Here is a 26,435-nt window from a genome sequence, read left to right as displayed (position 1 = left end):
CTCCTCGCCCCCCAACATGGGCTCCCAGTGCCGGGACACACTCAGAGCACAGGCCTGGGGTCCTGGCAGGCAGGGCTGGGCCCCAGGGCGGCGCTAGGGGCGAAGGAAGGATCCCGTCACCTGAGGCTGGCGGGGGAGGATTTGAGCATCACCCAGCTGGCCAGGGCTGCAGCTGGGCCTCATATGCCCATAGGGGCTCTGCACTCACTCCAGACCCACAGCCCCTGCTAGCCCAGCCCTGCCCCAGCTCTGCTGGTGCCCTGCTAGCCCAGCCCTGGGCTCCCCCCAGCCCTGCCGGTGCCCCTCACTCCAGACCCACAGCCCCCTGCTAGCCCAGCCCTGGGCTCCCCCTCAGCCCTGCCGGTGCCCCTCACTCCTGACCTGCAGCCCCCTGCTAGCCCAGCCCAGCCCTGACCCCATTTCCCACCCTGAGTGGGAGTGAGCCGAGATTGACCCCCCGGAGGTGGGGGGGCGGGGGGGGGGGCTGAGCTCAGGACACTCCAGCTGGTAACCTTGGCTGGGGATCCCATGGAGGGGGGGACACTGACCCCTAGTGGCCAAAGTGACCAAGCTCTACCCAGCTCCACCCCCTGCAGTCATCTGTCATCTTGCTACCTCATAGCCCCCCACATACCGCCATAGCCCCCAGTTAGCTACCCCCAGAGCCTCCCCAAAAACCCCATAGCCCCCAACATACCCCCATAGCCCCCAGTTAGCTACCCCCAGAGCCTCCCCAAAAACCCCATATACCCCACTAGCCACCCCGATACCCCCCATTATCCCCATAGCCCCCAGCTAGCCCCATACACCCCATCTCTCGATCTCCAGGCTCCAGCCGTTACAAAGCCCAGGATCTGCTCACAGGCAGCTCTCAGCTCCCTGGGCTCCCCCAGGCCGTCGGCCTGTCGCTCTCCTCCCCGCGCAGCCGAGGGCCTGGGACACTGCGGAGGCGGCAGCACGCTGGGGTGCAGGGAGAGGGGGATCCCAGCAAGGGGCGCTCTCCCCTAGGGGTCAGGGCTGGTCTGGGCACTGGGCTGTGGGGAGCGGGTGTGTGTGTGTGGAAATCTGTCCCAGAGCCAGGGAGAGAACCCAGGAGTCCTGCCTCCCAGCCCCCCACCCCTGCTCTAACCACTAGACCCCACTCCCCTCCCCGAGCCACAGAGCGAGCCCAGGTATCCTGGTTCCTTATTTCATGCTGGGCCCCACTCCCCCCCCTCATTCCCCACCCTCCTGGCCTGGCGTGGCAACCCCCACGGTGTGCCCTGGGGCATGTGCCGGGGAGGTGGCAGACCAGGAAAGGGTGAGTCAGGCCTGGGAGTAGCTGGATTAATCTTAAGTGCCGATAAAAGTCGAAGAGGAAATAAATGAGTGAGGCAGCGTCAGTCAGAGACGGAGCCGTCTGGGGAAAACCGAATAGGAGCAGACGGGAGTGGCCGCCGCTGGCGCCGGGACCCAAAACCCACCTCACCAAGGTAAGAAGGGGGGAGATTCCCTGCCTAGAAATGTCCTGACCTCTCTCAGACCAAAGATACCGACCCCTCCAGCCACCCAGCCCAACACCGAACTCTTTAAATAACCCACCCACCCACCCACCCCAATTTCTCTTCTTGTGCGTCTCCTGATCCATCCATCCCCCCATCCCCCCTTCCACCCCATCTGTCCACCCACCCATCGCCCATCAATCCTTCTCCCCATCCATCCATCCATCCATCCATCCATCCATCCATCCCCCATAAACCCTTCTCCCATCCATCCACCCACCCATCCCCATACACCTCTTTATCTATCGGTCAACCCACCCGCCCACCCATCCTCCCCACCTGAGCCCTCTATCTACCTCCCATCTCCTCACATAGTCTCCTACCCTTCGAGCCACCCATCGCCCATTCTTCCCCATAACCAAACTTCCATCTATCTACCCACCCATCCATCCACCCCCATCCCCATCCACACCTCCATATCTATCTCTGCACCTGTCCATTCACCCATCCTTCCCCATACCCCATCCTCTAGCTCGTCCTCCATCCATCCCTCCACCCACCGCCACTGAGCCCTTTATCGCTCTACCCACCCACCCATCCTTCCCTGTATGAACCTTCTAGCTGTCCACACACCCATCTCCTCCCCCACTCCTCTACCCTTCCATCCATCCATCCTCCCACCCACCCACCCCACACCCACCCATCCTTCCCTGTATGAACCTTCTAGCTGTCCACACACCCATCTCCTCCCCCACTCCTCTACCCTTCCATCCATCCATCCTCCCACCCACCCCCCCCACACCCACCCATCCTTCCCTGTATGAACCTTCTAGCTGTCCACACACCCATCTCCTCCCACTCCTCTACCCTTCCATCCATCCATCCCCCCACCCACCCCCCCCCCCCCCACCCATCCTTCCCTGTATGAACCTTCTAGCTGTCCACACACCCATCTCCTCCCACACTCCTCTACCCTTCCATCCATCCACCCACCCAGCCATCCATCCCACACCCACCCAATCCTTCCCCATTATTGGTCTACCCACCCTCCTACCCAACCATCCTTCCCATAAACAACCCTCTATGTACCCACACATCCTTCCCCATACAAACCCTCTATTTACCCACCCATCCCCCGGCACCCCCTCTAGCTACCTGTCCATCCATCCTTCCCCATACCCAACCCTCTATCTCTCTACCCACCCATCCCCCGGCACACCCCTCTATCGACCCATCCATCCACCCACCCACCCACACTCAACCCTTTAACGGTCTACTCACCTTTCCATCCTTCCCCATACAAACCCTTCATCTATCTACCCACCCATCTCCTCACACACTCATCCCCATCCATCCATCCACCCATCCAGCAATCCTTCCCCATACCTACCCTTTCCTGGTCTCCCCACACATCCTCCCACACACCAACCTTCCCATCTCTATCTGTCTACACACTCTACCATCCACCCACCCATCCCTGTGAACATCTATCTATCTATCTATCTATCTATCTATCTATCTATCTATCTATCTATCTATCTATCTATCTATCTATCTATCTATCTATCTATCTATCCTTCCCCATATCCAACTCTCTAACTCTCTGCTGATCCATCTGTCCATCCATCTTTCCCCAAACCCACCCCTCTATCTGCCCACCCACCCACACATCCCCCTACACAGCCCTCTATCCTCCCATCCATCCATCCATCCATCCTTCCCCATACCCAACCCTATATTTGTCTACCCATCCATCATCCACCCACACCCAACCCTTTATCTATCTACCGACCCATCTATCCACACAACTATCTGGCCACCCATCCAGCTGTCCCCACACCCAACCATCTATCTACCCACACCTCCCGGAGCAGTTTCCAGTGGCTGCTACCAGCCGCAGGGGGTCAGAGTGAAGGTAGCTTTGCTCGGCTGCCCCTTGCCGTATTTCAGCATGTCCTTGCTTTCAGAAACCTGCGCTCCATAAATTCTTCTCTGCTTGGTTTTCCAAAGGTTGATATTTAGCCTCTCTCCACATCCTGGAAGGGCCGAGGTGTTGCCAGGCAATGGGAACTCTGTGTTAACATTGTTTGCGTGCAGTTACTGGGTGGAGGTGGAGGGAGAGATTAGCAGGGGGGTGTATATGGGGGTGGATGGGTGGATGGATGGACGGGAGGATACAATAAAGGGTTGGGGTTGTGGATCGATGGCCACAGACCGGAGGAAGGTCTAAAAGAATGTACTACTGTTTGTCCTGCATTCCTCCGAGCTGCACACACTCCGGCTGCCTTCGCCGTGGTAGGCGGAGTTGGGGTGGAGCTTGGCGAGATTAGCCAGGCAGCTTGGCACAGCTGTGATAAGAGGTGGATGCACCTGGAATGATCCAGCATGGGGGATTTCAGGGTTGAGATCTGGAAGTTGTGCCTGCAGCCATGCCCAGCGGGCTTTGAAACATCTGGTGGGTTGCATGACAGTACGGTCACGAGTGGTATCCATCCATCTTCCTACCTTCCCTCCCTTTCTTTTCACCCATCCACCCACCCACCTCCCATCCATCCATTCACCCATCCACTCTCCCTACCTTCCCATGCATCCATGCTGTGTGATACTGTTGCAAAAAGAGCAAACGTGACTCTGGGCTGCATTAACAGGTGTGTTGTGAGCAAGACCCGAGAAGTCATTCTTCCGCTCTGCTCTGCGCTGGTGAGGCCTCAGCTGGAGTCTTGTGTCCAGTTCTGGGCACCGCATTTCAGGAAAGAGGTGGAGACATTGGAGAGGGTCCAGAGAAGAGCAACAAGAACGATTAAAGGTCTAGAGAACATGACCTACGAAGGAAGGCTGAAAGAATTGGGTTTGTTTAGTTTGGAAAAGAGAAGACTGAGAGGGGACATGATAGCAGTTTTCAGGTATCTAAAAGGGTGTCATCAGCAGGAGGGAGAAAACTTGTTCACCTCAGCCTCTAAGGCTAGAACAAGAAGCACTGGGCTTAAACTGCAGCAAGGGAGGTTTAGGTTGGACATTAGGCAAAAGTTCCTAACTGTCAGGGTGGTTAAACACTGGAATAAATTGCCCAGGGAGGCTGTGGAATCTCCATCTCTGGAGATATTTAAGAGCAGGTTAGAGAAATGTCTATCAGGGATGCTCTAGACAGTATTTGGTCCTGCCATGAGGGCAGGGGACTGGACTCGATGACCTCTCAAGGTCCCTTCCAGTCCTAGACTCTATGAATCTATGAATCCATCCATCCATCCACCTACCAACCTTCCCTCCCTATCTTCTCACCCATCCATCCACACACACCCCCCACCCATCCATCGACCCTGCCTACCTTTCCATCCATCTACCGACCCATCCATCCTCTTCCTTACCTTCCCACACACCTCCCGCCCCTCCATCCACGCATCCATCCACCTACCCACCTACCTTCCCATCCATCCACCAATCCATCCACCCATTCACCCATTGATTCATCCACCCTCCCTACCTTCCCAGTCATCCCCGCAACTGCCCGTTCATCTATCAGTCTATCCAAGTGCCCTTCTCACTCATCTGTCCACACACCCAGCTTCCCATCCACCAACCCACCGGTATATCCATCCATCCATCCATCCACCTATCTACCCTTCTTAACTTCCTATCCATCCATCCATCCACCTACCCTCCCTCCCACTCATCCATCCATCCATCCATCCTCCCTATCTTCCCATCCATCCATCCACCCATCCATCCTTCCATCGTACCTGCCATACCATCCCACCCATCCATCTCGTCTCCCCATGTTCCCATCCCTCAGCTATCTAGCACACCTTCCCATCGCGCCAACCATCCTCCGATGCTCTTATCCTGGCAGAAGCTGGTCACTAAGCTTTTGGATACTTAGACTAATCAATGAGGATCTAAAGTTCTTTCTCCCTCTCCCCCCAGGGCAGGACTTCTCCTGACCTCTGCTTCTTGGTGCCATGAAGCTACTGGACTCCTGGGTCTCCTTATGGCCATCCCTCTTCATCACCCTTTGCCTGCTGGTTATCCTGACGGCCTCTGCCTTATTATGCCTGGACAGCCAGTTCCCCATCCTAGGGTGGAGGAACCCCTCGCTCAATGACCCAAGGCAGAGTCCATCTGCTTCCAGCACGGAGCGGGGCATGTGGACCGTTAACTCTGCTGGGCGCCTGGGGAACCAGATGGGGGAATACGCCACCCTCTACGCCCTGGCCAAGATGAACGGGCGCCAGGCCTACATCCTCCCGGAGATGCACCAGCAGCTGGCGCCGCTCTTCCGCATCACCCTGCCCGTGCTCTCCAGCGACATGGTCCAGAACATCCCGTGGAAGGACTATGAGCTCCACGACTGGATGTCGGAGGAGTACAGGCACATCGAGGGGACCTTCTACCACCACCTCCGGCAGGAGATCCTCCAGGAATTCTCCTTCCACGACCACGTCAAGGAGGAGGCCAACCGGTACCTGGCCGGGCTGCGTGGGCAGCGCCGGAACGTGACCTACGTGGGCGTCCACGTCCGGAGGGGGGACTACGTCCGGGTGATGCCCCAGGTCTGGAAGGGGGTGGTGGCGGACAAGGCCTACCTGGAGAAGGCCATGGGCTACTTCCGGGCCAAGTACCAGGAGCCGGTCTTCGTGGTGACCAGCAACGGGATGGAGTGGTGCCGGGAGAACATCGACGCCTCGCGGGGGGACGTGTATTTCTCGGGGGACGGGAAGGAGTCGTCGCCGGGGAGGGACTTTGCTCTCTTGGTCCATTGCAACCACACGGTCATGACCATCGGGACCCTCGGCATCTGGGCCGGTTACCTGGCTGGGGGGGAGACCGTCTACTTGGCCAACTACACCCTCCCCGACTCTCCCTTCCTTGAGATATTCAAGCCTGCGGCCGCCTTCCTGCCCCAGTGGATCGGGATCAACGCCGATCTCTCCCCGCTGTGGAGCGGGAATTCTGGCTAAAGGAGCTAAGCCGATGGGATCCACCCACTGTCGCGTGGCCGATCTGCCCAGGACTGGACACCTGGAATCCCCGAGCCAGTGACCTACATCAATGCTGGGAATCTTCACAGTGATGGAGTCTGGGAGCCAGGACTCCTGGGTTCTCTCCCTGGCTCTGGAAGGGGAGTGGGGTCCACTGGTTAGAGGGGGGAGGAGTCAGGACGCCTGGGTTCTGTCCCTGTCTCTGGGAGGGGGTGGGAGCCAGGACTCCTGGGTTCTCTCCCTGGCTCTGGGAGGGGTATGGGGTCTGTAGATAAATCTCTGATAATTGTCATATGACTTTACATTGTGCCGCTTCATATAACCTTGTCGTGGGTCTACCCGCGTGTGACCTCTGTTTTCATGAGACTTTGTATCAAAGCCTCCTATAGAAATCTTGTATTGATGAGCCTTGGTCTATGGAAGATCGAGGTGTGACGGGGAAGGCAGCACCTCCAGACAGCCGCACCCCTTGGAGAGGGGCTGGGAGCCAGACCCGAGGACAGTAAAAGGGGTCAGGTGGGCGCGTTAGAGAGGAGCAGCCACACTGACGGCCTCAGGGTTAGAAGCCAGCACCTTCCTCTGGGCCCAGCCTCTGTGCAGCATTGGGACACCCCCCCAGAAGGAAGCAGCACAAAGGACCCACGGCCACAGACACAAGATTTTGCATCTGGTGCAGATTTGCGAGAGACGGGAGCCGCTGTGAATGGGAGGGGTCTTGCAGAGGACCCCGGGTCTCGTCTTGTCAACACAGGCGCATCGAGCTGGAGCGGCAGAAGCCCGGCGCCACCCCCTGCCCCATCTAACTCACCCGGCCAGGGCAGTTAGGGGGAGGAACTAGTTGGTAACAACAAGATGGCGTGTGCGTGTGTGTGCATGAGTGTAACATATAGATATAGCTCATCTGCATATGATACGGTGTTAATGAATCCGTGTATTACTAATAAATGTGGTGTTTTGCCTTATTGCCCCTGAAAAGATCCGGTGCAGGACTTTAAGTACAACAGGTCCATTGCTTAGCCCGGGGAAGGGGGGAGCCAGGACTCCTGGGTTCTCTCCCTGGCTCTGGGAAGGGAGTGGGGTCTAGTGGTTAGAGCAGGGGGGGGCTGGGTGTCAGGACTCCTGGGTTCTCTCCCTGGCTCTGGGAGGGGAGTGGGGTCTAGTGGTTAGAGCGGGGGGGGGGCCGGTCGCCAGGACTCCTGGGTTCTCTCCCTGGCTCTGGGAGGGGAGTGGAGGCTAGTGGTTAGAGCAGGGGTGTCAGGACTCCTGGGTTCTCTCCCTGGCTCTGGGAGGGGAGTGGGGTCTAGTGGTTAGAGCAGGGGTGTCAGGACTCCGGCAGGAGCAAGCAGCGGGCGCTTGGGGGGGGGGGCAGCCCGGTCCCTCCAGCCAGGGCACAGGCACCTCCGCTCCCCGGCCCCGATCCCAGTCTGAAATGGCCGTCGCAGCCCTGCCCACGGTCCCACGTCTTGCTGTGCAGCGCGGGGAGGTGGCTCTGAGAGCCGGGCTGCGGCCTGGCTCCCACCCTGGCCTAGGGGCAGCGGACCCCGGGGAGCCTGGCCTAGGGGCAGCCACACCCCAGAGGCCCGGGGGGGGGGTCACCCCGTGGCGCGGCCGGGGACAGAGCCCGCCGGGCAGGGGGCACCGCCTGTGGCTCTCACGCGGCGCGAGCTGGGGCGGCTGCGGGGTTCCTGGCGCAGAGCAGCCGGCGGCTGGTGATCGCAGGGCAGCTCCCCGGGACCCCCGCCAGCCACCCGCAGGTGGCACTGAGTTTGGCTCAGCCCAGGCTGCCGCTCCCCACCCCGGGCAGGAGGCGGCGACAAGCCGAGGCGGAGCCCCAGCCGGCGCTGGAGGAGCGGCTCGCCCAGCCGCCGTGTTCCACCGCCAGCCCCTGCGCTCCACGACCGGGCTCCCGCCTGAGGGGGGCTGGGGGCTGCCCGCGGGAGAGTGACGGGGCCACGTCCCCCCTGAGCCGGCTCCCCCCGCCCCGCCGCACAGCCCCGGGTGGCAGCCGCTCAGAGAACAACAGGGCGGCCGGGAGCCAGCCCGGGACACGGCCTCAGCTCGGAGCCAGGGCCCCAGCGTCATGCCGCCCCCGCACCCGGTCATCTGCCACCCCAGGCACCTGCTCGTTTTCTGGTGCCTAGAGCCGCCCCTGGGGGCCTAGTGGTTAGAACAGGGGGGGCTGGGAGCCAGGACTCCTGGGTTCTTTCCCTGGCTCTGGGAGGGGAGTGGGGTCTAGTGATTGGAACAGGGGGGCTGGGAGCCAGGACTCCTGGGTTCTTTCCCTGGCTCTGAGAGGGGAGTGGGGTCTAGTTGTTAGAGCTGGGAGGGCTGGGAGCCAGGACTCCTGGGTTCTCTCCCTGGCTCTGAGAGGGGAGTGGGGTCTAGTGGTTAGAGCTGGGAGGGCTGGGAGCCAGGACTCCTGGGTTCTCTCCCTGGCTCTGGGAGGGGAGTGGTGTCTAGTGATTGGAACGGGGGGGGGGCGGGGTGTGTGGTGGAGTAGGGACTGTCTATGTGGGGGAGGGGAGAGCAGGGAGGATTTTAGGTGAGATGCAGGTATTCAGCAGTAACATGAGCTAGGCCTGGGGGAGGGGAGGTGACACCTCTGCCCAGGAGCTGGACAAAGGAAAGGGGCGGAGGGGGAGGGTGGAGTCAGTCTTCGGTTGGGGAACTGGGTGGTGGGTTTTCAGGGGATCCTAGGCTGGGATCCAAGCACCCTGAACCCCCCAGAAGGGCCAGATCGAGGGGTCCTGGCTCTGGACACGAGCTGGGCTGTATCCTGTGTTCCTGTTGTTCAATAAACCTTCTGTTTTACTGGCTGGCTGAGAGTCACTGGGAGTCCAGGAAGAGGGGTGCAGGGCTGGACTCCCCCACACTCCGTGACAGGGGGCGGGGAGCCAGGACGCCTGGGTTCTCTCCCTGGCTCTGGGAGGAGAGTGGTGTCTAGTGATTGGAACGGGGGGGCTGGGAGCCAGGACGCCTGGGTTCTCGGCCCAGTTCCAGTGGTGAGTTCAGGCGACCAGGGATGCTGGCCCGGGGCGGTGGAGGTTGGCCAGGAGGACGAGGACTCTGAGCTGTTTTGCGAATGTGGTTTTGTTACAAGAGACAAAGAAAATCGCTCAGTGTTGAGCTGGCCAGGCTCAGAACCCCTCCGGGGAGCCATGTCCTCGCCCCCACCTCCCCCCCCAACATGGGCTCCCAGTGCCGGGACACACTCAGAGCACAGGCCAGGGGTCCTGGCTTCTCTCCCCATTCTGGGGGGGGGGCACTGGGAGAGCGGAGAACCGGGGGCTGAACAAGTGCAGCCGGCAAAGGAAAAGCCTCGTGCCCCATTTGCTGCCCCCCTGAGCCAGCCAGTCCCCGCTCACACCCTCTGGCCAGGGCCCAGCGGACGGACAGACGGGTCCCGGAAACTCCAAGCTGATCTATTTCCAGGTGGCAAAGGGCTGCGGGGGGTGACGTGGGGGGTGGCTGCAGGCGGGGAGGGGGGGATGGGGCCATGCTCAGACCTGGGGCGGCACGAGGGGGCTCTGGGCTGCAGGGGTCCCAGCGGGGGGTGCTCTCCCCTGGCAGGCAGGGCTGGCCCCCAGGGCGGCGCTAGGGGCGAAGGAAGGATCCCGTCACCTGCGGCTGGCGGGGGAGGATTTGAGCATCACCCAGCTGGCCAGGGCTGCAGCTGGGCCTCATGTGCCCATAGGGGCTCTGCACTCACTCCAGACCCACAGCCCCTGCTAGCCCAGCCCTGCCCCCCCCAGCTCTGCTGGTGCCCCTCACTCCCGACCCGCAGCCCCTGCTAGCCCAGCCCTGGGCTCCCCCCAGCCCTGCCGGTGCCCCTCACTCCCGACCCGCAGCCCCTGCTAGCCCAGCCCAGTCCTGACCCCTTTTCCCACCCCTAGTGGGAGTGAGCCGAGATTGACCCCCCGGGGGGGAGGGGGGTGGTCTGAGCTCAGGACACTCCAGCTGGTAACCTTGGCTGGGGATCCCATGGAGGGGGGGACACTGACCCCTAGTGGCCAAAGTGACCAAGCTCTACCCAGCTCCACCCCCTGCAGTCATCTGTCATCTTGCTACCCCATAGCCCCCCACATACCGCCATAGCTCCCAGTTAGCTACCTCCATAGCCCCCCAAAACCCCATACACCCCCAGCTACCCCCATAGCCCCCCAAAACCCCATAGCCCCCCATACCCCCAGCTAGCCCCATAGCCCCCCAGCTAGCCCCATACACCCCATCTCTCGATCTCCAGGCTCCAGCCGTTACAAAGCCCAGGATCTGCTCACAGGCAGCTCTCAGCTCCCTGGGCTCCCCCAGGCCGTCGGCCTGTCGCTCTCCTCCCCGCGCAGCCGAGGGCCTGGGACACTGCGGAGGCGGCAGCACGCTGGGGTGCAGGGAGAGGGGGATCCCAGCAAGGGGCGCTCTCCCCTAGGGGTCAGGGCTGCCAGATTGCAGCACCAGGGGGCGCTGGGCTGCAGGGAGCGGGGCAGGGGGCTTGTGGGAATGTTCTTAAAGTTTTCTCTGAATACTGTGTGGGTGCCTCAGTTTCCCCTGTGAGGGCGCAGGGAGCGGGGCGGACTGACCTGGGAATGTCGGCCAGTTGTGCTGGGCCTGTCTGCATGGGGGATGGGCTGGCAGGGGGGTGACTTCACTTGAGGGAGGATCCCTGAGCCTGTAACCTGAGCCAGGAGGGGGAGGGTTGGGCCAGGTGACACCTTTGTCCGGGTGTCGCCGGGCCCAACCCCCCCCCCCCCGGCTCAGGTTACAGCAGTGAGTCTCAAACTTTTTTACTGGTGACCCCGTTCACATCGCAAGCCTCTGAGGGATACCCCCCCCCCCCCCATCAATTAACACTGTTCAATATATTTAACCACCATTATAAATGCTGGAAGCAAGCGGAGTTTGGGGTGGAGGTTGACAGCTCACGACCCTCCCATGTAATGACCTCATGACCCCCTGAGGGGTCCCGCCCCCCCCCGCTCTGGCCTCTCTGCCCCAAGCTGGACCTGCCTGAGGGGTTCTGTTCTCTGTACCTACAAGCTCTGGTTTGGGCTGTTCCTGTCGGCTAATAAACCGTCTGTGTTACCGGCCGGCTGAGAGTCACGTCTGGCTGCGGAGTTGGGGTGCAGGGACCTCTGGCTCCCCCAGCCCCCCCTCCCGACAGACTCGCTGCACGGGGGGCAGATGATGCTGAATGCTCTGGGGTCAGACCCAGGAGGTGAAGCCGTGTGAGCTCCTTGCCCTGGAGACAGGCTGCTCCCAGGGAGAGGAGGCTCCCCAGAGTCCTGCCTGGCTTCGTACGGAGCAGTTCCCGAGTGTCGCCCGGGGACTCTGTGACAGGGCTCAGCAGGGGGTGCTGGGCTGCGGGGAGCGGGGTGGGGGGCTCAGCAGGGGGCGCTGGGCTGCGGGGAGCAGGGTGGGGGTTCAGCAGGGGCGCTGGGCTGGGGAGAGTGGGGGGGGCTCAGCGGGGGGGCTCTCCCCCGGCAGTCAGGTCTGGCCCCAATGCCCCAGGGCGGCGCTAGGGGGCGCTGGGCTGCATCGCACAAGATGGGTCCCTGGACTCACTTTTAATCCTGCCCCAGGCCGCTTTCCCACCGGTTCGTCCTGCCCCCAACTCCCTTTTGCACCCCCGGAAATCGCAGCCCCCCCCCGAGACCAGGCCCCCTTTGGCCCACACAGCAGTTTAGTCTGAAGCCATCGGCCACGAAGCCGCCACGGACCCCGCGCGAAAGAGCCGGTCCTGGAGCGATGCCCCAGTAAATAACAGGAACCGTCTGAATCGGCCCTTCGACGGCACTGTGTGTCGGGGACCAGCGTCTGCCGTGGGTCGGTCAGCGCCGGCCTCAACGTCCAAACATCCAGTGAAAATCTGTCCCAGAGCCGGGGAGAGAACCCAGGAGTCCTGCCTCCCAGCCCCCCACCCCTGCTCTAACCACTAGACCCCACTCCCCTCCCCGAGCCACGGAGCGAGCCCAGGTGTCCTGGTTCCTTATTTCATGCTGGGCCCCACTCCCACCCTCCTGGCCTGCCGTGGCAACCCCCACGGTGTGCCCTGGGGCATGTGCCGGGGAGGTGGGTGGAGCAAGAAAGGGTGAGTCAGGCCCGGCAGCAGCTGGATTAATCTTTAAGCGCCAATAAAAGTCGAAGAGGAAATAAATGAGTGAGGCAGCGTCAGTCAGAGACGGAGCCGTCCGGGGGAAACCGAATAGGAGCAGACGGGAGCGGCCGCCGCTGGCGCCGGGACCCAAAACCCACCTCACCAAGGTAAGAAGGGGGGAGATTCCCTGCCTAGAAATGTCCTGACCTCTCTCAGACCAAAGATACCGACCCCTCCAGCCGTCCGTCCGCCCAGCCCAACACCGAACTCTTTAAATAACCCACCCACCCACTAATCCATCCTGATTCCTCTTCGTGCACGTCTCCCGACCCGTCCATCCTCCCATCCCCGCTTCCACCCCATCCGTCCATCCACCTATCTCCCCATCCGTCCAAACACCTGTTCCCCCATCTACCCTTCTCCCCATCCTCCCATCCCCCATCTACCCTTCTCCCCATCCATCCTCCCATCCCCCATCTGGAACGATGCTGGTTCTGGTGGGACCCAGCTGAGGGTGCCAATTCAGGACAAATGTCTTAAAGTCACAGCCCAAGGCTGGGGTTCCTTCGCACACCACGGCAAACCAAACCAGCCAGCCAGAGAGGACTTTGGTCTCACCTCACCGGCTAACCATAAATCACACAAGCAATTCCCTCAGACACTCCAGTTTCCCAGTATCACCACCAGGGCCACTCGTTATGGGGACAAATGGTTATGAAAACCAACACCTCAGTAGAAGAAAAAAGGTTCTCTCGATCCCAAAGGACCCAGACCCAGGTCAATGTACAAGTCAGATCTTACCCCCAAATCACACTGTTGCCAATCGTTTAGAATCTACAGGTTTATTTGTAAAAAGGAAGAAATACAGAGGCGAGCTAGAATTGGTTACATGGAATCAGTTCCATACAGTCATGGCACAGTTCTTGGTTCAGGCTTGTAGCAGTGATGGAAGAAACTGCAGGTTCAAATCAAGTCTCTGGAGAACATCCCCAGCTGGGATGGGTCATTCGGTCCTTTGTGCAGAGCTTCTGTTTGTAGCAAAGTCCCTCCAGAGGTAAGAAGCAGGATTGAAGACCAGATGGAGGAGCTGCAGCAGCTTTTCATAGTCTCTTGTCATGGGGTCTCTCTGCTTTCTTTGGCCCAAAGACAAGCTGCCCATCACATGGGGTGGAAAAACCTCAGTGTTCTGTCCAGAGGCAGGTCCCTGCCTGCCTTGCTGAGTCACAAGGCGTATCTGCCTTCTCTCCATGGGTCGATTGTGTAGCTGATGGTCTTTAATGGGCCATCCCACAGGCTGGGCAGAGCTGACACCGACTTGTCCGGGGTGTCACCCGGAAGCGGAGCCCAAGTTTGAAATACGGACAGGCCAGAGCCAATACTTATAACTTTAAATACAAAAATGAGACGCGCACCCAGGCAGCATAACCAGAACCAGCATAACCAGAACCGATCCCTGTTACAGTCCAGCGTCCGTATTCAGGGTGACTGGGGATCTCAATCCTTGTGGCTTAAGGTTTCCCCCTCTTGAAACCCAAAGCGGATCTGAGACGAAGCAGGATCCTGTCCCAGGGTTTTTAGACGGTTCCAGCAGCCTTTCGGCCTGAGAAAACAAGCGGCTCAGCTCGCCTTCTCCCAAACATCCCGGCAATTAGCACAGGGGAATTTACCCATTACCCAGCTCGGATGCCGGTTACCGCAACCTTCCAGGAGACAGCGACAATAATGCAAGTTCCCCTCAAGTGTCTTCCTAAAGGTTCCTGTTCCGTTTTCGATAGTTGAATCCAAGCGATAGCAATAGATGAACCTTGTTTGCTGGCACCCCAAGCCCCGAGCAAACAGCTCCCCTTCTCATTCCACCACTTGCTTGCACCTTCTACCTCTAACAGTGCAGGTTTCCATTTCAAAGCTCTGTTCATTTACAGATCTTCCTAACCGGCCCCTACAGTTCCGCCATGGGCCAGCTCAGCCTGTGAGTTCATTAACTCTTTCGGGCCCTGTCACCTTTCAATGAAATATTATATCACACTCGTAACGTCACCCACCCCCCGCCCCAAGCGTGAAATTGCTGCAGGAAGGGATGACACAGACATCACTGCCTGCAGCCCGAGAGCCCCCCATCCTGGGTTCTGTCTCGCTACAGCTAGTCCTGGGTTAGCAGCCGTATCCGCGTATCACAGAAATGGTTTAGCAAAGTCACGTTCAATAACATATTGAATCTCTTTACAAACCCAAGGTAACGGTTGGTTAGCACGACAGTGGATGGGATCTGCTCTTGCTGCACGGTTCCCGTATGTCTCGTGTGACCTTGCCAAGAGCTAAGGAACAGAGCTACTTGATCCACACAAGCTCTGGCAAATGTTTGGAACCCAATTAACATCAGGTCAGTGTAGATATTAATGTTGTCCATAGTACAGGAATCTTGGCATTTAGCCGGGAAAGCAACGTGGCAGCGTGCCTCAGTTTCCCTGTTCATACAGCACATCAGGTCTGGAACGGCTTTTCCCCTGTGAAAAGTTCCCAGACTTTTTACAGGCGTTAACCGTGCAACATCAGCATTACAAGGCCTTTTCACGTACAGTGTGTTCTCACGAATTCCTTTTAACATGTTCAAGGGGGTTTTTTCCCCAAAAGCTTCGGCTCCTTGTACAGTTGTGGGGAATAGCAACACATTAGTTACAACCCCCCCCCCCCATTAGCAACAACGACAAATCCATTGCAAGCGTCCATCTGCCGCTGTGTTTGTCGTGCCACAGCTTTGGCCCGATACCACTGGGGGTTGGGGCATTTTAGGGTTAACCCTGTGGTTTCTCTTTGCAAAAGGAAGTTCTCTCTTTCCTCCTTCTTCTGAAGAATCAAACCCGGATTTCTCTTGCTGAACAGAATTCGCCAGCTGACTGGGTGTGCCCTCCCCTGCTACCAGCTATTGGCACATCTCTCCTTCCCCATTCAGTTAGATAATTTGCATGACACAAACATGAGCTTTTAAATTCCTAGCTGCTACCAGTTCCAAAGCCGAACTTTGTCTTAAAGAAATACCACACAAATCCACAGCTTGCTCTCCCCTGCTTCCATAAGCACCCAGCCATAAAACTGATCTGCTCTGAAACACCAGGAACCAAATCTGTCCTCAGAGCCTGCAGCACACCCTGCTCACTCACACAATCAGCATGGAGACATTCCTGTCCCAACAAGCTGGCCAAACCCAGCCACTTGGTCACAGGACTGTTTAAATCCCTGAACAGCTTTGAATCCATCTGAGACCTTCTCCGAACTAGCCACAGTGGATCTTTCGAAAGGAAAGTCAGTGGATCCCTTCACACCAGAACATTTGTAGCTGGGAGGAACTTGAAACTTTCTTGATTAAACCACTTCCGCCCCCTTCAGCTGCAGCAAGCGGCTTGCAGAGGTCACCGTGAGGACTCCTTCCACTAGGAGCTTCTCTAAGCCGGTCCCGCAGCTCTGGTGGACCTCCCGCAGACGTGCCTGCGGAGGGTCCGCTGGTCCGCAGCTCCGGTGGACCTCCCGCAGACGTGCCTGCGGAGGGTCCGCAGCTCCGGCACACCTGCGGGAGGTCCACCAGAGCCGCCTGCCGCCCTCCCGGCGACCGGCAGAGCGCCCCCCGCGGCATGCCACCCCAAGCGCGCGCTCAGCGTGCTGGGGCCTGGAGCCGCCCCTGCTCGCTCTAAAGCAGGGGTCGGCAGCCTTTCGGAAGTGCTGGGCCGAGTCTTCATTCATTCACTCTGACTTAAGGGTTCGCGTGCCGGTCATACATGTGAACGTTTTTCGAAGGTCTCTTTCTGTAAGTCTATGATACAGAACTAAACTATTGTTGGATGGAAAGTAAATCAGGGTTTTAAAAATGTTTAAAAAGCTTCATTTAAAATTAAATGAAAATGCAGAGCCCCCCCCGGAGCGGTGGCCAGGACCCGGGCAGCGTGAGTGCCGCTGAGAATCAGCTCGCGTGCCGCCTTCGGCACCCGTGCCATAGGCTGCCTACTCCTGGTCTAAAGGAACAGTTCCCTGAGCAACAACAGAGTCTCTGAGTCTTACTCACACCCAGGATCACCTCTGGCCCATCAGGCGGGTTCCTACCCAACCCCCTTTCACACAAACTCACTCGATAAAAGGTCGGGCGCAGTCTCCTTCTTTTACCACACACAAGCTCAGGAACTTTCCCCTCCTTGCTACAAGTTGTTAAACTGTCAGTCGATACGATCTAATTGCCCTGCTGCGCTTCCTGTGCCCTGGCTAGGAGATCGCCCTGATTAGATCCAGTTGCTACACCCTTTTCCAGCCGCACATTAGCAACGGGCAAAATACACGCACCAGAATTGCCTGGTGTGTGGGATTTTGCATAGACACTAACTCAGGGGTTCTCCGGCGTTCGTACCGGTGACCCCCTTTCACACAGCACAGGGCATGGCCACGCTTGCGAGTTGCAGCGCCGGTGGAGGCTTCCCAGCGCTGCAATTAGTAAGTGGCCGCACCTGCAGGGCACTTCCAGCGCTGCAACTCCCTGGCTGCAGCGCTGGCCGTACACCTCCCTCAGCATGGGGAATAAGGATTGCAGCGCTGGTCATCAAGTGTGGCCACACGCCAGCGCTGTTATTGGCCTCCAGGGTATACGGGTGTATCCCAGCATGCTTTTAACTAAATTACTCCCTTTGTTTTGTTACGCAACCTCTCTTTGTTTTGTTGTGAACCCAGCTCCTGTTTGCTGGGATCAATCTGTGAACAATCACATGAGATCCTCCTCCCTGCGGGATTCACAGGGGTTGAGTGTTTGCGTTTTGCTTGACGGGCAGCGAGAAAAGGAGTCATTCACAGGGGTTGTGTGTTTGCTTTGCTTGAGAGAAACGTGGGGGAGGGGGGAAAGAGAGTATGTTGGATCCAGGCTGTTTGCAGTTAACAGTAAGGGGGTGGGAAAATGTTCTGATTTTGCAGTGTCAGTTCCAAAAATCCACTCTCTCTCCCCCCCCGCCCCGGTCCCTGTCACACTGCCGCACACCCCCCTCTTTTGAAAAGCACGTTGCTGCCACTTGAATGCTGGGATAGCTGCCCATAATGCAGCACGCCCAACAGCGCTGCAAATGCGGCCACACGGCAGCGCTGGTAGCTGTGAGGGTGGCCACACACCAGCGCTGGCCCTGCACAGCTGGACGACCAGCGCTGCAGATTTGTAAGTGTCGCCAGACCCCAAGCCTCTGATTGCGACCCCCCCACTTACGCATTAAAAACACGTGTTTATATATTGAATGCCATTATAAATGCTGGCGGCAAAGCGGGGTTTGGGGTGGAGGGTGGCAGCTCGTGACCCCCCCATGTAGTAACCTCGCCACCCCCTGAGGGGTCCCGACCCCCAGTTTGAGAACCCCTGGATGCAACCTAGGTGCAGGGCCGTGCTCCCCAGCAGACACAAGCTCAGGACCATTGAATCGAGAACCAGCTCTGAGACAACTGCGCTCAGGGCCGTCCTTAGGATTTATGGGGCCCGACGCAGTATTATTAAACTGGTGCCTCTATGCCCGACGGCAGCCGGAGCTTGCAGCCCGGTGGGGAAGGGGGAGGAGGGACGAGTCAGCAAAGGATAACAAGACGCCCGGCCCGCCTCACGGTGGTGGAGAGTCGCAGTTCCCCAAAGAGCCCCCTGTACCCTCTCCCTCCCGCAGAATGGACGTGCAGAAGGTACCTAATCAAAAGCACGAAACTTGGGAATAAAAAAATGTCAGTCGCAGGTTTTTTGATATGCCCGGAAGTTTGTCAGACATTTATTTGCAAAAACTTTGTAGTGAGGGGGTGAGTCAGCCGTCCTGCCGAATACAACCCTACATAAATGGAATACATGATGCAGATCTTCTCTGTTCTACATCTTCTTCATCAGTATTTCTAAGCTGAATTTATATTTTAGATGTACTCTTAAATGTACTCATTCCAGATCGCTACATATTTAACTCCCTGAACCAGACATTATTTTAAATGAATCAGTCGCAGAGGTTTGGTGCATTCGTAACGATGTTCAGTGCTCTGAGAAAAAGGGAACACTGATTTATTGTTTGTGAGCTCCGTGACAATACACACGTTTAGGAAATTTCACCAATTTTAAAAAATATCAGAGGGGGAGCCGTGTTAGTCTGGATCTGTAAAAGCAGCAAAGAATCCTGTGGCACCTTATAGACTAACAGACGTTTTGCAGCATGAGCTTTCGTGGGTGAATACCCACTTCGTCGGATGCAAGGTGCACCAGGATTCTTTGCTGCTTTAAAAAATATGTTTCCAAAGAGTTTAGGCGTAACAAAGGATTTTAGATCTTACTAAGGTCCTGATTTTGCTGGCGGGTTCTCTTAAAACTAGTTCATGGGAGAGTCAGAAGTAAAGAAAGGGAGACACTTTGTCCAGCTATCTGGAAGGGAAGGGCTCTCTTTAAGGGCTCTCTTCATTGGGGGGTGGGGGGAGAGGGGGCGAAGGGATGGACAGAAAGGACAGGAAGACTTAGAAGCACATTTTTTTTACTATAAAATGTGTATTTTAGCTAAGTGGGGGGGGGTCTTCTGAAGGATTTATTTAAAAAAACTGTACGTCCGAAGATCCAAACATTTACGGCCAAAGATGATGGTGCATCTAAAAGTCTATGCAAGGATTTTTTGGAGATGTGATTTTATAATCTTCACCAGCTCGCTCATGAAAGATTTTTAAAGCAAATTTTAAACAAAGGTCCTGCAGACGGACATGTTCTGCCTAAATAGTACACTAATGCACAACTGGTTTTGTCAGTAAAGTCAGAAACTGACCGTATAAAAATGCATTTGGGCATAAGCTGTCGTGGGCATCCGACGTGGGTTCTAGCCCACGAAAGCTTCTGCCCAAATAAATGTGTGAGTCTCTAAGGTGCCACAAGGTGTTTTTGCTGATACAGACTAACAGGGCTACCGCTCGGAAACCTGCCAGGTTGGCAAATGCCTCTTAAATGGCTTCATCACCCCTTGAACGGCTCCTGAACAGTTTCAACGTTGTGCTAATAGGTCCGGCAGGCTGGAGGCTTTTCCACTTTTAACCACTAGATCCCCTCCCAAGGAAGACCCGCCAGGCTGCAGCAGCCGGCTGTGGGAGCCTGCAGGAAGGGTCAGAACAGGGATAGACCCAGTGGTGCCCCAGATTTTCAGGTGCCCTACGCAGCTGCCTCTGTTGCCGATGCCTAAGGACGGCCCTGACTGCACCATCGCCGGCGGAAAGGCACCTTCTGTCTGCTCCACAGACAAAGAGCCGGAGACACCTTCTCCTTTACACACGGCTTTCTCTTGTCCCAGCACTCACAGACAACTGCTTCTGGGAGACTGAGGGTACGTCTACCTAGGGCGGCCGGACAGCAAGTGTGAAAAATCGGGACAGGGGGTGGGGGGTAATAGGAGCCTCGATAAGAAAAAGACCCAGAAATCGGGACTGTCCCTACACAATTCGGACATCTGGTCTCCCTACGTCTACCTAGGGTGACCAGATGTCCCGATGTCCTAGGGACAGTCCTGATTTTTGGGTCTGTCTCGTATCTAGGCTCCTATTACCCCCCACCCCCTGTCCCGATTTTTCACACTTGCTGTCTGGGTCACCCTATGTCTACACTCCCCGCCGCCGTGAGGCCGCCGCGGTGAGTGGGTCTAAGTACATCGACCCACAACCCCAGCGCAGACCAGGCCTCGGGCAGCTCCCACCATGGGCAAGTCAATACCCCCGACGGGCACGGGCACCTTCCCTGCAGTGTCCCGCTTCTCCGCGCCGGTCAGGTCTAGGGACACGCCCCGTCCACTCTCCTGGAAAAGCAGCGGCCCACAGGGCTGCCCAGGCCAGGGGGGTCGCAAAGTGCAGGGGCACGGGAGGTTATTACCTGTCAGCCTCCACCCCTGCTCCCCACACTGAGCCGCTTCCAGCAAATGGCAGTTTCCCTTTTCCAGGTTCACTTTCACAAGCTGTACGAGCCACCAATCCATCACCCGCCAAAAACCTGCCCTCTCCTTCCTCAGCTCGGGCTTCGGCTGGAGGAGTGAAGTTCTGGAACAGCCTTCCAAGGGGAGCAGTGGGCGCAAAAGACGTACCTGGCTTCAACACTGAGCTTGATATGTTTATGGAGGGGATGGTCTGATGGGACAGCCTGATTTTGGCAATTAATTGGGAGCTGAGTCACGACAGAGAATTCTTTCCCGGGTGCTGGCGGGTGCGTCTTGCCCACATGCTCAGGGTTTAACTGATCGCCATATTTGGGGTCGGGAAGGAATTTTCCTCCAGGGCAGATTGGCAGAGGCCCTGGAGGTTTTTCGCCTTCCTCTGCAGCGTGGGGCACGGGTCACTTGCGGGAGGATTAAATCCATGGTACGCCCACATCTTGAATACTGTGTACAGACGTGGTCTCCTCACCTCAAAAAAGATATTCCAGCACTAGAAAAGGTTCAGAAAAGGGCAACTAAAATGATTAGGGGTTTGGAGAGGGTCCCATACGAGGAAAGATTAAAGAGGCCGGGACTTTTCAGCTTGGAAAAGAGGAGGCGAAGGGGGGACATGATAGAGGTCTATAAAATCATGAGTGATGTTGAGAAAGTGGATAAGGAAAAGTTATTTACTTATTCCCATAATACGAGAACTAGGGGTCACCAAATGAAGTTAATAGGCAGCAGGTTTAAAACAAATAAAAGGAAGTTCTTCTTCACGCAGCGCACAGTCAACTTGTGGAACTCCTTACCTGAGGAGGTTGTGAAGGCTAGGACTATAACAATGTTTAAAAGGGAACTGGATAAATTCATGGTGGCTAAGTCCATAAATGGCTATTAACCAGGATGGGTAAGGAATGGTGTCCCTAGCCTCTGTTCGTCAGAGGATGGAGATGGATGGCAGGAGAGAGATCACCTGATCATTGCCTGTTAGGTTCACTCCCTCTGGGGCACCTGGCATTGGCCACTGTCAGTAGACAGATACTGGGCTGGATGGACCTTTGGTCTGACCCGGTACGGCCTTTCTTATGTTCTTATGATTCTCTGCACCTTGTGGTCTTTAAACCATGATTTGAGGACTTCAGTAACTCAGACACAGGTCAGGGGTTTGTTCCAGGAGTGGGTGGGTGAGATTCTGTGGCCTGCGTTGTGCTGGTCCCTGCTGACCTTAAGTCTATGATTCAACCCGACCATCCACTTTAATCTGCTCTTGAGAAACGTTTTCCTGACCAACGAGTTCTTTCTGTGCCTGATCTAATTCCTAAAAAAGCAGCAAAGAGTCCTGTGGCACCTTATAGACTAACAGACGTTTTGGAGCATGAGCTTTCGTGGGTGAATACCCACTTCGTCGGATGCATGTAGTGGAAATTTCCAGAGGCAGGTATATATATGCAAGCAAGAAGCAGGCTGGAGATAACGAGGTTAGTTCAATCAGGGAGGATGAGGCCCTGTTCTAGCAGTTGAGGTGTGAAAACCAAGGGAGGAGAAACTGGTTCTGTAGTTGGCAAACCATTCACAGTCTTTGTTTAATCCTGAGCTGATGGTGTCAAATTTGCAGATGAATTGGAGCTCAGCAGTTTCTCTTTGAAGTCTGGTCCTGACGTTTTTTTGCTGCAGGATGGCCACCTTAAGATCTGCTATAGAGTGGCCAGGGAGGTTGAAGTGTTCTCCTACAGGTCTTTGTATATTGCCATTCCTAATGTCTGATTTGTGTCCATTTATCCTTTTCCGTAGAGATTCCGTCCATCCACATCCACTCCCCCGTCACGGAGTCACCGGGTGATGCTCTGGAACTACCCATACGAAGCCAGTCAGGACTCTGGGGGAGCCTCCTCTCTCTGAGCAGACTGTCCCCAGGGCAAGAAGCTTCCACAGCTTCGACCTTCCTGGGGCTGACCCTGGAGCATTCAGCATCCCCGTCCCCCCGTGCGCTTCCCGCAGCGAATCCGCCCAGGCGGGACTCCTGGGGGAGCCAGTGGGCCCTGCACCCCAACTCCGCAGCCAGACGTGACTCTCAGCCAGCCGGTAACACGGAAGGTTTGTTGGACGACAGGAACACAGTCTGAAACAGAGCTTGTAGGTACAGACAACAGGACCCCTCAGTCAGGTCCATCTTGGGACCAAGGAGGCCAGACTCCAGGTCTGGGCCTCCCTCTCTTTCCCCAGCCATCCATCCCCCCCCATCTACCCTTCTCCCCATCCATCCATCCATCCATCCATCCCCCATCTACCCTTCTCCCCATCCGTCCATCCATCCCCCATCTACCCTTCTCCCCATCCATCCATCCATCCATCCCCCATCTACCCTTCTCCCCATCCATCCATCCATCCATCCCCCATCTACCCTTCTCCCCTTCCGTCCATCCATCCCCATCTACCCTTCTCCCCATCTATCCATCCATCCATCCATCCTCCCATCTACCCTTCTCCCCATCCATCCATCCATCCATCCCCATCTACCCTTCTCCCCATCCATCCATCCATCCATCCTCCCTTCTTCCCGTCTCCCCATCCCTCCCTCCCCCATCTACCCCTCGCCCCATCCATCCCTCCCTCCCCCCCCCATCTACCCTTCTCCCCATCCGTCCATCCATCCCCCATCTACCCTTCTCCCCATCCGTCCATCCATCCCCCATCTACCCCTCTCCCCATCCATCCATCTGTCCATCCCCCTATCTACCCTTCACCTCATCCATCCATCCATCCCCCATCTACCCTTCTCCCCATCCATCCATCCATCGCCCATCTACCCTTCTCCCCATCCATCCATCCATCCATCCATCCATCCGTCCATCCATCCCCCATCTACCCTTCTCCCCATCCATCCATCCATCGCCCATCTACCCTTCACCTCATCCATCCATCCATCCATCCCCCATCTACCCTTCTCCCCATCCATCCATCCATCCCCCATCTACCCTTCTCCCCATCCATCCATCCATCCATCCACCCATCTACCCTTCTCCCCATCCATCCATCCATCCCCCATCTACCCTTCTCCCCATCCATCCATCCATCCATCCATCCCCCATCTACCCTTCTCCCCATCCATCCATCCATCCATCCCCACATCTACCCGTCTCCCCATCCGTCCATCGATCCCCCCTCTACCCTTCTCCCCATCCATCCATCCATCCATCTGTCCATCCCCCTATCTACCCTTCACCTCATCTATCCATCCATCCCCCATCTACCCTTCTCCCCATCCATCCATCCATCGCCCATCTACCCTTCTCCCCATCCATCCATCCATCCATCCATCCATCCCCCATCTACCCTTCTCCCCATCCATCCATCCATCCCCCATCTACCCTTCTCCCCATCCATCTATCCATCCATTCATCAACCCGTCTCCCCAACCCCCATCCTTCCCCATGCCAATTGCCAGGAACCAAACTCTAAATCATGCCCAAGCTTGACTGCAGAGGTTTATCCTGGGCAGAGACAGCCGTAACTGCCTGATTGTCCGTGCCCGTCCCATCGCTGTCATTCTGGGCATGAACGGGTGGCCCCAGGTTGAGGAGCTGGGCACAGGAGATGGAGAAGGGGGATGAATGTCAGGGGGAGGCATCCGAGCTGGGCTTTCCCCATGGAACTGCTGCACTGGAGAGCTCTGGGTTCCTTCCCTTGGTGGGGGAGCACTGGGGGGAAGGAGGAGCAGACATGGGCAGAGCGGTGGGAGGGTGAAGCTGGCTCCGCTGCCCAACCCCACAAGTATGTCCCTGGCAAGGCCCAGATGTACCCCTGATGGTTCTGCTCTGCCAGTGCCTGGGGGCACCCTGAGGTGATGGGCCCTGGGCGGTCGGCCCCTGGTTTGGCTGCGGGATCATGGAACATGTTGTGTTTTCTGGCCACCGGCGTCTTCACAACGGCTTGTGGGGCTGAGCTGGTCCCCCCTCAGCCATCTTGTTTGGCTTTTACCGTTGGCCTCCAGGCCTGCTATGATCCCCCAGCCACGCACCTCACGGCCACCCAGCGGCATCCCCCTCTTCTCACCCATCCAGCCAGACACCCCCCCAACCCCCGACTTCCCCTCCACCCAAACCATCTTCTCATTCGCCCAGCCACCCTGTCAACCTTCCCATCCATCAACCACTCACCCTCCCTCCCTCCCTTCCCAGCCCTCCAGCCTTCGCCTCATGTTCCCGATCACTCTTCCGCGTCGCTCCCCCCACCCTCCAATGCCCTTATCCCAGCAGGAGCTGGTCACGGCGCTTGTGGCGCAGATAAGAAATAGACCCGTTGTGGCAGGTCTGTAATTCTTGCTCCGTCTCCCCGCAGGCCAGGATCGTGCCCCCGCTGCTGCTTGGAGCCATGAAATCCCTGATCTCTTGGGTCTCTATCCGGCAAGTCCTCTTGATCTTCCTCTACCTGCTGGCTGTCCTGGGCATCGCCCCCTTCCTACAGCTGCAGAGCCAGTCCCCCCGCCAGGGGCAGAGGATCCTCTCTCCCAGTGACCCACAGCAACTCCCATCCACGGAGCATGGCATGTGGACCGTGAAATCTGCCGGGCGCCTGGGGAACCAGATGGGGGAATACGCCACCCTCTACGCCCTGGCCAAGATGAACGGGCGCCAGGCCTACATCCTCCCGGAGATGCACCAGCAGCTGGCGCCGCTCTTCCGCATCACCCTGCCCGTGCTCTCCAGCGACGTGGTCCAGGACATCCCGTGGAAGGACTATGAGCTCCATGACTGGATGTCGGAGGAGTACAGGCACATCGAGGGGAAATACGTCCGGCTCACGGGCTACCCCTGCTCCTGGACCTTCTACCACCACCTCCGGCAGGAGATCCTCCAGGAATTCTCCTTCCACGACCACGTCAAGGAGGAGGCCAACCGGTACCTGGCTGGGCTGCGCGGGCAGCGCCGGAACGTGACCTACGTGGGCATCCACGTCCGGAGGGGGGACTACGTCCAGGTGATGCCTGAGCACTGGAAGGGGGTGGTGGCGGACAAGGCCTACCTGGAGAAGGCCATGGGCTACTTCCGGGCCAAGTACCAGGAGCTGGTCTTCGTGGTGACCAGCAACGGGATGGAGTGGTGCCGGGAGAACATCGACGCCTCGCGGGGGGACGTGTATTTCTCGGGGGATGGGATGGAGTCATCGCCGGGGAGGGACTTTGCTCTCTTGGTCCATTGCAACCACACGATCATGACCATCGGGACCTTCGGCATCTGGGCCGGTTACCTGGCTGGGGGGGAGACCATCTACTTGGCCAACTACACCCTCCCCGACTCTCCCTTCCTTGAGATCTTCAAGCCTGAGGCCGCCTTCCTGCCCGAGTGGATCGGGATCGACGCCGATCTCTCCCCGCTGCGCAGTGGGACATCTGGCTAAAGGAGCTCAGCTGGTGGCTATGGACTGCAAACAGGATCCACCCGCCCGAGTGGGCTGCGCTGGTGAGATCGGCGGAGATTGGAGCTGGGCTGGCGGGGTTCAGAGCCCACACAGAGGAACCAATGACCTACATCGGATGACTTCTCATAGGAGCGTCCGGAGTGATGGGGCCACCCAGGGCCGGTGGAAGCACTAGGCAAGTTAGGCAGCCGTCTAGGGCGCCGAGATCTGCGGGGTGCTGAGAAGCCGGTGCCTAAAAATAGATGCAGGCTCAGGCTGCAGATCGCAGACTGTAGGGAGGATGTAGATAAGAACCGCGCTCCCAGGGCTGAGCTGTGCTGGCAGCGCGGTGCAGCCGGGGCCGGCTTGCACGTGCCATGCTCCTCAGAGCAGGTTTTCCAGGGCAGAGGCTCTGCTCCCTGGGGAGAGAAGGGAGGGAGGCCGCGGCTGGCAGCTCTTGCGTGGAGGGGCGGCTAAGCCGCTTTAACCCACCTCCCTGTGCACCTCCCCCACCTAACCCGAACCCCCACTGACCCGAACCCAGTCTGCTTCCCTCCTCCACCTAAGCCGATACCCC

At 57.7% G+C, this 26,435-nt stretch overlaps 2 protein-coding genes across 2 annotated transcripts; both read left to right on the top strand.

Moving 5' to 3' along the window:
• The first annotated feature begins 1,246 nt into the window (after positions 1 to 1,246).
• Positions 1,247 to 6,553, top strand: LOC120388326 (galactoside alpha-(1,2)-fucosyltransferase 2-like). Its single transcript, XM_039510100.1, has 2 exons — positions 1,247 to 1,472; positions 5,403 to 6,553. The coding sequence occupies exon 2, from the start codon at positions 5,438 to 5,440 to the stop codon at positions 6,434 to 6,436; it is 999 nt and encodes a 332-aa protein (XP_039366034.1). The 5' UTR covers positions 1,247 to 1,472; positions 5,403 to 5,437; the 3' UTR covers positions 6,437 to 6,553.
• A 16,021-nt stretch (positions 6,554 to 22,574) lies between these two features.
• Positions 22,575 to 25,931, top strand: LOC120388322 (galactoside alpha-(1,2)-fucosyltransferase 2-like). The gene is made up of 2 exons (XM_039510097.1): positions 22,575 to 22,594; positions 24,800 to 25,931. The coding sequence occupies exon 2, from the start codon at positions 24,833 to 24,835 to the stop codon at positions 25,856 to 25,858; it is 1,026 nt and encodes a 341-aa protein (XP_039366031.1). The 5' UTR covers positions 22,575 to 22,594; positions 24,800 to 24,832; the 3' UTR covers positions 25,859 to 25,931.
• Positions 25,932 to 26,435: the final 504 nt, after the last annotated feature.

The sequence above is a fragment of the Mauremys reevesii genome, linkage group 22, assembly GCF_016161935.1.
Source record: "Mauremys reevesii isolate NIE-2019 linkage group 22, ASM1616193v1, whole genome shotgun sequence".
Taxonomy (NCBI): domain Eukaryota; kingdom Metazoa; phylum Chordata; order Testudines; family Geoemydidae; genus Mauremys; species Mauremys reevesii.
This window is presented reverse-complemented; position numbering and strand designations above follow the sequence as displayed.